We start from the raw sequence: 12,299 nt of genomic DNA on the forward strand, positions 1-12,299 counted from the left end.
ACTAATACTCTACTAACTGCTAGTTGACATGTAGTTGCAAAGTTACTTACTGTTAATAGAACGTCTAAAGTGGACTATCGAAATAAAGTGTTACCTAAAAGCTAAACACGTCAAAAATAAAAAATAAACCTATATTAGCCCAGGTTAGCATAAGTTATTCGATTATTGTTTGTTTTGCTGTAATCAGGCAAAACAGCTTAGACGATTTATCATATTATTACACAAACTATGCTGTTTTGACACTGTTGCAGTTAGTGCTTTAATGCTAAACAGAGATACTTCATTACCTTTTCGAAATAATCCATTAAACACGTAGTGATTGGAGAAGCCTGCACTAATATTTTCAGTTCTGTTCGTTTGCGCGTTGTTTCAAGGACACGCCCACATTAGGGGAACTAATAAATAATCACGTAAACTCCACCCACTGGAACAGTTTTTGACAGGAACTGAATATTACACAACACCGGAGCAACGAGACAAAAACATTAAAACCCATTACAAACGAGGCCCCCCACAGTTAGGACTCTTAACTTTTATAAAGAATATCTCTTTGGATTTGAGACTTTAGTCTTTGCAATTTTACAGATCTTCTTTATGCACCAAGAGCTTGTAACACTCCAAAGAGAAAGGAAAAATTGAAATCACATCATATGACCCCTTTAATTCTGATTGGAAAGGATCTCAATATTATTAACACAAATATTTTTGTAATCATTTTTCAGTATCTTACTTAAAACGTTACAACCTAAGAATGAGCTGTTTGCTACATTTATAACCAATGTTTGCTACATTTTTGTAACCAACTAACACTCCATTTCTGTTCTTTTTTTTCTTTTTTGAAATTTTGAAGCTATTTATTTATTTAGGTCAGATAACTTTGGTTTGATAATGTGATATAACAAAATATTTTGATATAATAATAATAATAATAATAATAATAATAATAAAATTAGATGTTGCCTTGGCAACTGACTGAAATATGTTTCAGTTGAAGCAGTAAAATTAATAACTGGAAATAAATAAGAACTATAACCGAACTAAAATAAATGTAAAATAGTAATATAAAAAAAAAAACGAATAAAAATGACAAACAGAGAATGTATATATGTACTATGAATATATATTATTGTTCTATATTTTACTTGTGAATTTTGGAGCTTTAAATAGAAAAAACATTTTCAGGTTGTCTTTGTGATGTCTCAATACTCACACACACAGTGTCAAATGTATTCATGCAAAACAGCATTTATATTTGAGGAATTGGGTCCCTCACAAGGTGATCATCATAGGTGACCCTGGACCACGCAACCATACAAAACCATACATACATAATACATCTGAAAGCTGAATAAATACGCTTTCCATTGATTGATATATGGGTTGTCAGGATAGGACAATATTTGGCTGAGATACAACTATTTGAAAATCTGGAATCTGAGGGTAACAAAATACTGAAAAAATTGCCTTTAAAGTTGTCCAAATGAAGTTCTTAGCAATGCATACTACTAATAAAATATTAAGTTTTGATATATTTACAGTAGGACATTTAAAAAATATCTTCATGGATGGAACATGATCTTTACTTAATATTCTAATGATTTTTTGGCATAAAAGAAAAATCGATAATTTTGACCCATGTAGCCAATGTTTGACCAATGCATTGTTGGCTATTGCTACAAATATACCCGTGCTACTTATGACTGGTTTTGTGGTCCAGGGTCACATATCTGAACCCAGCAAGCAATTTTGCATTTAAAAGACGTCTATTAGCCATCTAAACACAGCCCAGACGTCTAGGCCAAATTTGGGCTGTCAGTGAAAATTTATAGACGTCTAATCATAGCCCAAGAATAGACTAGTCATCAATTAGACCACTATTAAACGACTACATATATACGTCTAATAGACGACAAAATGGCAATCCATCCAAACAAATTCAATATACAGCTTTTAGTAAGAAAAATAAAATTTTTAACAACTTGGACAACTTAAGACAATACAAAATGATAAAAATACAAAAGAATTAATGACAAAATTAAATTTTCTAAATACAATACACTTAAATATAAATATTATGATTAAAAATCTGGAATTTTTAACAACTTAAGATAATAAAAATATAAAAACAATGGTCATCACAGCATCTGCCAAATAAGAAAAGAAAAAAAAGCACAAGAAAAGCTTGACATAATTGTTTACTTTAATTACACTAATTGTGACAGGGAGTCATTCTCTTTTGCTTGGATGCCCGGACCACCCCCTTCATGTTGAATTTGGACATGAGGGAATTTTTTTAAAACCCTAAAATATAATACAGATTGAGGTGGTTAACAATTGCGGACAAAGTTTGACATTTCAAAATGACCAGTAAAGGAATTCTTTTTTAAAATGTCTGATTTGCGTTGTAGCTTATTGAGTATTGACACCACAATGTTTGATTAATGTGGCGAGATTTGTAGGCTTTACCTGTCCAGCATCCTTCTGGCTCTGTCTTTGAGGTTTCTTCCTTCAATTCTGCACAACTTTGCCATCCACAGCAGAGAAAGAGGAAAAGAAATCTGGGTTAAGTAACAGGTCATGGTTGAATAAAGAGTGTGCATGCATCACACACGCACACACGCATCTGTACACACGCTCACACATCATGTCATCAGTTAAAGAGAGTGAGTTCAAAAGAAGCAATAGCTCATTCGTTCAGTAATTCAGTTATATATGAATCTGAATGACTGTCTTAATATTTACGCTGTTCTCCATCTAAAGTCTGTAAGCTAGTTCGTTTGTATTCATTGCCCGACACTGATAGGGTGCACAAAGTGTGGGGCGATACAAAATATGTAAATACATGCGCTTATAGTTATATAAATAAATAAACTACAGAATAATTTATACAGAAATAAACAACTGATAAGATTTGGAACTATTTGTGCTCATGTTGAGTGAGAATGTTGTCAACATCACACTTTGTAAGAGGCTTCATTCGCTGAAAGGCATTATATGTCACAGCCTGACGCCAGTGAGAAGTCCCAAAAAGGGGCGATGCCAGGTCTCCCAACAACTTTGGCTTAAAGAGCTGCCCCTGGACAACATTCAGTTTCTGAAATGACATTCGGCTCTTCTAAATGATTCACCATATATCTTGCTCACAGTCACTCAATATTTTTAGATTTTAAGCCTGCAAGTCAGTGATCCTTCCGGGTTTTTGAGATCATTTTAGTTTAGGATCATGCCAGCACTTGGAGAACCTTTGTGTTTTATCACCTGACAAACACTCTCACTCCTTGTGACTTACACTCTCACACATGCACTCATGCTTAAAGCATCTATGCCCGGCCAAACGCTCATCTTTACACTATACATGCACACCCATATGTTATTTACTCCAGCAAAATGTACTGACAAACTACAAAGGAAAATAAGGGATAAATATTCTGAACAAAAGACAAAAACTGACAGAGTGAAATGAAATAAGGGAGTGCCTTGGCCAAAGTCACAGGGGTGTCAGTTCAGTCACTTGTTACCATTTGGAAGGACAACAAGCGGAGTTGGAGCTCAGTAGAGGCCACAACCACGCAGGTTATTGGCGATGATGATGTCAGTGACAGCATCAAAGACCACTTGGATGTTTCCTGTGTCTGTAGCGCAGGTTAGATGACAGTAGATCTCTTTGTTAGGGGAGCGATTCTTACTTTCAAACTGACCCTGTATATATGCAGCCGCCGCTTCGAATATATTTGGACCTACAGGAAAGATGAAGAGATGCGAGTTTTTTTGAGCCTTTTTTATATCTGTCAATTTCTTATATACATGTGTGCATAGCTATTGTACCTGTGTATTCTGGGAAGCAGATATTCAGTGGAGATTTCACAATCTTTTCTCCAAAAAGGTCCTTCTTATTAAGGAAGAGGATGATGGACGTGTCAACAAAGAACTTATTGTTACATATAGAGTCAAAGAGCATCAGAGACTCATGCATACGGTTCTGCAGAGAAGAGAGAGAAAATATTGAATCAAACACATTTGTATTTTTTCAAACTGCATAATTACCATGAGCATTTAAACTCTGTTTATATTTTTATCTCAATTTATATGTACTTTTTGGTGATTCAGATCAACTTCCGGTTGACCGCCAAAGGATTGTTTTAGAGAACAAATAGCAAATGCAAAGATAGAAATAAACAAGAGTGCTTTTTGAACTAATTTACCACAAAATGTCGTAATGTGAGTGTACAAGCATGTCTAAATGATCAGGTGTAAGTCTAAGTGTAGTAGTTCACCGTGGTTTCGTCTTCATGGAGCATTTGGTCATATCCACTCATTGCCACACAGAAGATAATGGCTGTCACATCCTCAAAGCAGTGAATCCATTTTTTCCTCTCTGATCTCTGTCCCCCCACATCAAACAGCCTGGGGACGAAACATCACACACTTTCAGGACACATGCAAAGCCATGTACATGCATGTGTGCACATACACAAGAAACACAATGCATGTTAAGAAACAAAATAGGTCGACCAAAGATATCAGATTTGCACTGTCTAACACACTGATAAAGTGAATGATTTTCCAAATCCATATGTCAATTTCTTAAAACGTATACAGATTATACAGATCTTTTTTTTATTTCTGCTATTTAACATCTGAGTGCCTTTTCATTCAACAAATATTCCCAATCATTTTTTTTTTCAAAATTTATTAAAAACAAATGAAGTCAAGTCAGATTTGTATTGTGCTTTTTTACAATAAACACGGTTTCAAAGCAGCTTTATACTAATATGTCTTCAAATTTACACTGAGCAACTTTAGGGCTGGGTGATTTGACAATATGTGTTGATAATTTGAATGATGAACCCGGTTCAGATTCAGCTTTATATATTTGCTTATATTATGCAGACATAGAGTTTGATAAGGTATAATAACATGCTTTTAGGAGGCCTGGAAAAATCCTCATTTTTGAATTTCCAATAAATGCTGCATTTAACTCACGAAACATAACTATTCACTAGATACCTAAAGTTAAGGTTCTTGAAGGAAAAATGGGTCTCAACGATGCCAGTGGTTTTGACTCGGGTTCGAAGAATATCCTGTTCAGTGGGGAGGTAATCTGGAGATCCAATGCGCTGCAAACAGTCTAGGTAACTGAAACACAGAACACCCATGTGCATTTTTAAATATGTATTATGATACATAGGGTGTGTAGCATTACACCTGACAGTGACATGCTCGTTGCATCGTCTCATGTGTGTATAACAGTGGGACTTACTATTGGGCTGAGTCGTTGAGCTGATACTCTCGTGAGCGGCTAAAGCAAGCTTGAGTTCCAGCATCAGCCCACAGATGCATCATGGCAGCCAGCAGTTCTGTTGAATATGGCTCTGTGTCTTCCATACGACCGACCACATCAAATACCATCTTAGCATCTGCCTATAAACACACGCCAAATGTTACAAACATTCTGTTAAATGCATATAAGTGCAGAATGACACCCACTAAATGTGCATTGCATTGGCAACCACAATGATATTCTCTAATTAATGCACTAGGTGTCACTGTAGCTCAGTGCATCCTCTGGGAAGAGGGATTTGGGTAATGCAAGGTGAGTTCAATCACCAGGAAAATCTAATGCAAACATTAAAGAACACTGCAAATCAAAACAAGCATATACTGTTGGTAACAGTAGGCAAACCATCCTGTTGTTTTCTTCTCCTTGTATTGTTGAATCAATCCAATTATATTACTAAGTATTAAGATGTTTGAACAAAAGTAAAACATATACTGATACATAAAACATAAAACATAATACATTCAGATTAAATGTTTCAGGGGAAAAAAAACTATAAAAATGTACTTTATTTGAATATTTAAGAAAATCACACTTGCCACTTGCACTTCATTATCTCAAAGTCAGTTCACAAGAGCGTGTGCATGTGATATACATACAGTTCTGCCCTTGTCTGCGTACTCTATACCAAGAGTTTCCATTGCTCGCAAGATGGTGGCGAGACTCTGAATGGTGTTGCTATAGACCACAGATCATTTTAGTTTAGGATCATGCCAGCACTTGGAGAACCTTTGTGTTTTATCACCTGACAAACACTCTCACTCCTTGTGACTTACACTCTCACACATGCACTCATGCTTAAAGCATCTATGCCCGGCCAAACGCTCATCTTTACACTATACATGCACACCCATATGTTATTTACTCCAGCAAAATGTACTGACAAACTACAAAGGAAAATAAGGGATAAATATTCTGAACAAAAGACAAAAACTGACAGAGTGAAATGAAATAAGGGAGTGCCTTGGCCAAAGTCACAGGGGTGTCAGTTCAGTCACTTGTTACCATTTGGAAGGACAACAAGCGGAGTTGGAGCTCAGTAGAGGCCACAACCACGCAGGTTATTGGCGATGATGATGTCAGTGACAGCATCAAAGACCACTTGGATGTTTCCTGTGTCTGTAGCGCAGGTTAGATGACAGTAGATCTCTTTGTTAGGGGAGCGATTCTTACTTTCAAACTGACCCTGTATATATGCAGCCGCCGCTTCGAATATATTTGGACCTACAGGAAAGATGAAGAGATGCGAGTTTTTTTGAGCCTTTTTTATATCTGTCAATTTCTTATATACATGTGTGCATAGCTATTGTACCTGTGTATTCTGGGAAGCAGATATTCAGTGGAGATTTCACAATCTTTTCTCCAAAAAGGTCCTTCTTATTAAGGAAGAGGATGATGGACGTGTCAACAAAGAACTTATTGTTACATATAGAGTCAAAGAGCATCAGAGACTCATGCATACGGTTCTGCAGAGAAGAGAGAGAAAATATTGAATCAAACACATTTGTATTTTTTCAAACTGCATAATTACCATGAGCATTTAAACTCTGTTTATATTTTTATCTCAATTTATATGTACTTTTTGGTGATTCAGATCAACTTCCGGTTGACCGCCAAAGGATTGTTTTAGAGAACAAATAGCAAATGCAAAGATAGAAATAAACAAGAGTGCTTTTTGAACTAATTTACCACAAAATGTCGTAATGTGAGTGTACAAGCATGTCTAAATGATCAGGTGTAAGTCTAAGTGTAGTAGTTCACCGTGGTTTCGTCTTCATGGAGCATTTGGTCATATCCACTCATTGCCACACAGAAGATAATGGCTGTCACATCCTCAAAGCAGTGAATCCATTTTTTCCTCTCTGATCTCTGTCCCCCCACATCAAACAGCCTGGGGACGAAACATCACACACTTTCAGGACACATGCAAAGCCATGTACATGCATGTGTGCACATACACAAGAAACACAATGCATGTTAAGAAACAAAATAGGTCGACCAAAGATATCAGATTTGCACTGTCTAACACACTGATAAAGTGAATGATTTTCCAAATCCATATGTCAATTTCTTAAAACGTATACAGATTATACAGATCTTTTTTTTATTTCTGCTATTTAACATCTGAGTGCCTTTTCATTCAACAAATATTCCCAATCATTTTTTTTTTCAAAATTTATTAAAAACAAATGAAGTCAAGTCAGATTTGTATTGTGCTTTTTTACAATAAACACGGTTTCAAAGCAGCTTTATACTAATATGTCTTCAAATTTACACTGAGCAACTTTAGGGCTGGGTGATTTGACAATATGTGTTGATAATTTGAATGATGAACCCGGTTCAGATTCAGCTTTATATATTTGCTTATATTATGCAGACATAGAGTTTGATAAGGTATAATAACATGCTTTTAGGAGGCCTGGAAAAATCCTCATTTTTGAATTTCCAATAAATGCTGCATTTAACTCACGAAACATAACTATTCACTAGATACCTAAAGTTAAGGTTCTTGAAGGAAAAATGGGTCTCAACGATGCCAGTGGTTTTGACTCGGGTTCGAAGAATATCCTGTTCAGTGGGGAGGTAATCTGGAGATCCAATGCGCTGCAAACAGTCTAGGTAACTGAAACACAGAACACCCATGTGCATTTTTAAATATGTATTATGATACATAGGGTGTGTAGCATTACACCTGACAGTGACATGCTCGTTGCATCGTCTCATGTGTGTATAACAGTGGGACTTACTATTGGGCTGAGTCGTTGAGCTGATACTCTCGTGAGCGGCTAAAGCAAGCTTGAGTTCCAGCATCAGCCCACAGATGCATCATGGCAGCCAGCAGTTCTGTTGAATATGGCTCTGTGTCTTCCATACGACCGACCACATCAAATACCATCTTAGCATCTGCCTATAAACACACGCCAAATGTTACAAACATTCTGTTAAATGCATATAAGTGCAGAATGACACCCACTAAATGTGCATTGCATTGGCAACCACAATGATATTCTCTAATTAATGCACTAGGTGTCACTGTAGCTCAGTGCATCCTCTGGGAAGAGGGATTTGGGTAATGCAAGGTGAGTTCAATCACCAGGAAAATCTAATGCAAACATTAAAGAACACTGCAAATCAAAACAAGCATATACTGTTGGTAACAGTAGGCAAACCATCCTGTTGTTTTCTTCTCCTTGTATTGTTGAATCAATCCAATTATATTACTAAGTATTAAGATGTTTGAACAAAAGTAAAACATATAATGATACATAAAACATAATACATTCAGATTAAATGTTTCAGGGGAAAAAAACTATAAAAATGTACTTTATTTGAATATTTAAGAAAATCACACTTGCCACTTGCACTTCATTATCTCAAAGTCAGTTCACAAGAGCGTGTGCATGTGATATACATACAGTTCTGCCCTTGTCTGCGTACTCTATACCAAGAGTTTCCATTGCTCGCAAGATGGTGGCGAGACTCTGAATGGTGTTGCTATAGACCACAGTTTTAAACTGCTTTACGTCATCTCCAGAGAACCCATCTTCATGGATAATCCTGACGCATACACACAACAGAGAATAGCCATTATAGAAACACGCGCAACCATTCAAACACAACAGAACTGAAATTATGTGTGTACATATATGCATATGGCTGGAATATGTGGTGGCAGAAGTAGTTTGATTAGAGATTATGCAACAATCAGTCTTGTGCTTCTACAGGTTACATAGCCCAAGTTGTTGGTCGCCTTAATATTTTAAACCACAAGTTAAACTGTAACTATACAATAAATGTATAACAGTAATAAAAAAAAAGTTAAATTGTAACTAGTAAGAGTGTATTTAAAACCTTAAAATAAATCCTAAATCTGAGATATAGATGTGGGTGCTTTGAATTACAAAAACTGCAGTGATGCTGGTGCAGTAAAATGAGTTTGATCTGTAAAATTATATTTAATAATACAACACAGCTGGTCAAAACTGCCATAAGAGTTTAAAATAGTTGTATGTGCATCCATAGGTATGAAAATTTAAGGTTAGGTGGCATAGTCCTGGTAAATCCGTTTAATGGGCGGATAACGCTGAACAAGACTGCAGGGATCAGGCACTAAAAGCCACCCATTACGATTAATACAGAGAAAGATTCTAATGCCTCACACACACACACACACTCTCTCTCACTCTCTTTCAAGCACACACTGTCAGAGGACAAAATGAACACAAGGCCTTAATGCATAACAAGGCACAACACACAAATGCCGGATCCAGATTAAATGCACATGACAAAAACGTGAAACATGAAGGAACTCTGGAGCCCAAGACAGCAGAGACAGAGGCGAGGTACACTGCACACATGCTACTAACACACACACACACACACACACTCAGCGCTCGTCTCTTGGGTTGCGCTTGTTTCAGCACTACCACACACTGAACAGCGCGACACAAACGCTTCCCAACCTTTAACCGTTTAGAAACACGGCTGAACCGAAATGAAAAGGCACACAATCACGGAGTATGTTAAAACCCCCTCACTTACTTCATCTGTTTGACGATGGTGCTCTTCCCCGACTCCCCTCCGCCTGCGGAGACACAGGCTGTGTCAGTGCTGTCACACACACACACACACACACACACACAAAGCATCCTAATTCCTGGGACGACTTACCCAGCAGCAGTAATTTGACATCTTTGGCTGCGCTCATTCCGTCTTCCTTCAGGTTTTTCTCGATCGCTTTGCTCCGGTCCAGAGCCGCGCGCTCCTCTGCACTTAACGTGCAAATAAGCTTCCATAGTTCATTGGTTGGCAATATGCAAAAACTAAATGTGTTGGCTTCTTTTGTTTGAAAAGATAAAAATAAACCAATTTTTGTCTGCAACATAAATTAGTCAATTTCTTGACAATAACTTGTTTACAGAACGATTATAAACACAATATTACAGGTGACAATTGTGTGTAATTATATAATTATGTATATTATTTAGTGCTGTCAAATGATTAATCGCAATTAATCACATCCAAAATAAAAGTTTTTGTTTACATAGTATATGTGTGTGTAGTGTATATTTATTATGTATATATAAAGACACACACATACAGCACATATTTTGATATATTTTTTATATATTCATATAAATTATATCATATATAAATATATTAAATATATAAACGTAACATATTTTTCTTAAATATATACATGCATGTGTGTATTTATATATACATAATAAATATACACAGTACACACACATATATTATGTAAACAACAACTTTTATTTTGGATGCGGTTAATTGTGATTAATCTTTTGTTTTGACAGCACTAATATTATTATATGTGTGTGTAGGAGAGATTTAAAAATGTCACCAAATCTCATTTGTGCCGTGAAGCTTTTAAACCCTTGTCTGCGTACTCTATACCAAGAGTTTCCATTGCTCGCAAGATGGTGGCGAGACTCTGAATGGTGTTGCTATAGACCACAGTTTTAAACTGCTTTACGTCATCTCCAGAGAACCCATCTTCATGGATAATCCTGACGCATACACACAACAGAGAATAGCCATTATAGAAACACGCGCAACCATTCAAACACAACAGAACTGAAATTATGTGTGTACATATATGCATATGGCTGGAATATGTGGTGGCAGAAGTAGTTTGATTAGAGATTATGCAACAATCAGTCTTGTGCTTCTACAGGTTACATAGCCCAAGTTGTTGGTCGCCTTAATATTTTAAACCACAAGTTAAACTGTAACTATACAATAAATGTATAACAGTAATAAAAAAAAAGTTAAATTGTAACTAGTAAGAGTGTATTTAAAACCTTAAAATAAATCCTAAATCTGAGATATAGATGTGGGTGCTTTGAATTACAAAAACTGCAGTGATGCTGGTGCAGTAAAATGAGTTTGATCTGTAAAATTATATTTAATAATACAACACAGCTGGTCAAAACTGCCATAAGAGTTTAAAATAGTTGTATGTGCATCCATAGGTATGAAAATTTAAGGTTAGGTGGCATAGTCCTGGTAAATCCGTTTAATGGGCGGATAACGCTGAACAAGACTGCAGGGATCAGGCACTAAAAGCCACCCATTACGATTAATACAGAGAAAGATTCTAATGCCTCACACACACACACACACTCTCTCTCACTCTCTTTCAAGCACACACTGTCAGAGGACAAAATGAACACAAGGCCTTAATGCATAACAAGGCACAACACACAAATGCCGGATCCAGATTAAATGCACATGACAAAAACGTGAAACATGAAGGAACTCTGGAGCCCAAGACAGCAGAGACAGAGGCGAGGTACACTGCACACATGCTACTAACACACACACACACACACACACTCAGCGCTCGTCTCTTGGGTTGCGCTTGTTTCAGCACTACCACACACTGAACAGCGCGACACAAACGCTTCCCAACCTTTAACCGTTTAGAAACACGGCTGAACCGAAATGAAAAGGCACACAATCACGGAGTATGTTAAAACCCCCTCACTTACTTCATCTGTTTGACGATGGTGCTCTTCCCCGACTCCCCTCCGCCTGCGGAGACACAGGCTGTGTCAGTGGTCACACACACACACACACACACACACACACAAAGCATCCTAATTCCTGGGACGACTTACCCAGCAGCAGTAATTTGACATCTTTGGCTGCGCTCATTCCGTCTTCCTTCAGGTTTTTCTCGATCGCTTTGCTCCGGTCCAGAGCCGCGCGCTCCTCTGCACTTAACGTGCATCCCATTGCAAGACCGAGAGTCGGGACGCGCGACAGCTGTATCCCAAATATCCGTCTCTGTCCCACACTCTCTCCTCTCTCGCTTGCTCAGTCTGCCGATTGTTGCTAAAGCATCCAAGCCGAATTGAGGTCAGGTAAAGGCTCGCACTCCGGCCTCTTGATTGGGAGGAGGTCGCTGCTCCTGCTCGCACTCCGGATCGCGGGT

General features: G+C 37.3%; 1 protein-coding gene across 3 annotated transcripts; it reads right to left on the bottom strand.

Moving 5' to 3' along the window:
- Positions 1-2,533: 2,533 nt before the first annotated feature.
- On the bottom strand, positions 2,534-12,299 carry LOC107750526 (guanine nucleotide-binding protein G(o) subunit alpha-like). Of its 3 annotated transcripts, none has more exons than XM_016565940.1 (9): positions 11,983-12,299; positions 11,854-11,896; positions 10,815-10,869; positions 5,938-6,024; positions 5,261-5,421; positions 5,008-5,136; positions 4,275-4,404; positions 3,826-3,979; positions 2,534-3,737 (listed from the first exon to the last, which is right to left on the bottom strand). In XM_016565940.1, the coding sequence occupies exons 1-9, from the start codon at positions 12,098-12,100 to the stop codon at positions 3,550-3,552; spliced, it is 1,065 nt and encodes a 354-aa protein (XP_016421426.1). In that variant the 5' UTR covers positions 12,101-12,299; the 3' UTR covers positions 2,534-3,549. The 3 variants fall into 3 exon arrangements, with proteins under 3 accessions (XP_016421426.1, XP_016421425.1, XP_016421427.1); XM_016565939.1 differs by lacking the exons at positions 2,534-3,737; positions 3,826-3,979; positions 4,275-4,404; ... (3 more) ...; positions 10,815-10,869; positions 11,854-11,896 and adding exons at positions 6,049-6,562; positions 6,651-6,804; positions 7,100-7,229; ... (3 more) ...; positions 9,881-9,923; positions 10,010-10,103 and having other exon boundaries at positions 12,077-12,299; XM_016565941.1 differs by lacking the exons at positions 2,534-3,737; positions 3,826-3,979; positions 4,275-4,404; ... (2 more) ...; positions 5,938-6,024; positions 10,815-10,869 and adding exons at positions 6,049-6,562; positions 6,651-6,804; positions 7,100-7,229; ... (1 more) ...; positions 8,086-8,246; positions 8,755-8,896.

This window comes from Sinocyclocheilus rhinocerous, unplaced genomic scaffold, assembly GCF_001515625.1.
Source record: "Sinocyclocheilus rhinocerous isolate Xijiao unplaced genomic scaffold, SAMN03320098_v1.1 scaffold19, whole genome shotgun sequence".
Classification (NCBI taxonomy): domain Eukaryota; kingdom Metazoa; phylum Chordata; class Actinopteri; order Cypriniformes; family Cyprinidae; genus Sinocyclocheilus; species Sinocyclocheilus rhinocerous.

Excerpts from the sequence above, each read along its gene's own strand:
- LOC107750526 (XM_016565940.1), bottom strand. The coding sequence starts at position 12,100 with ATGGGATGCACGTTAAGTGCAGAGGAGCGCGCGGCTCTGGACCGGAGC. Across the intron at positions 5,137-5,260 it reads CTCAACGACTCAGCCCAATA|TTACCTAGACTGTTTGCAGC; the intron begins GTAAGTCCCACT and ends TCTGTGTTTCAG. Across the intron at positions 4,405-5,007 it reads TTCAAGAACCTTAACTTTAG|GCTGTTTGATGTGGGGGGAC; the intron begins GTATCTAGTGAA and ends TTTCGTCCCCAG.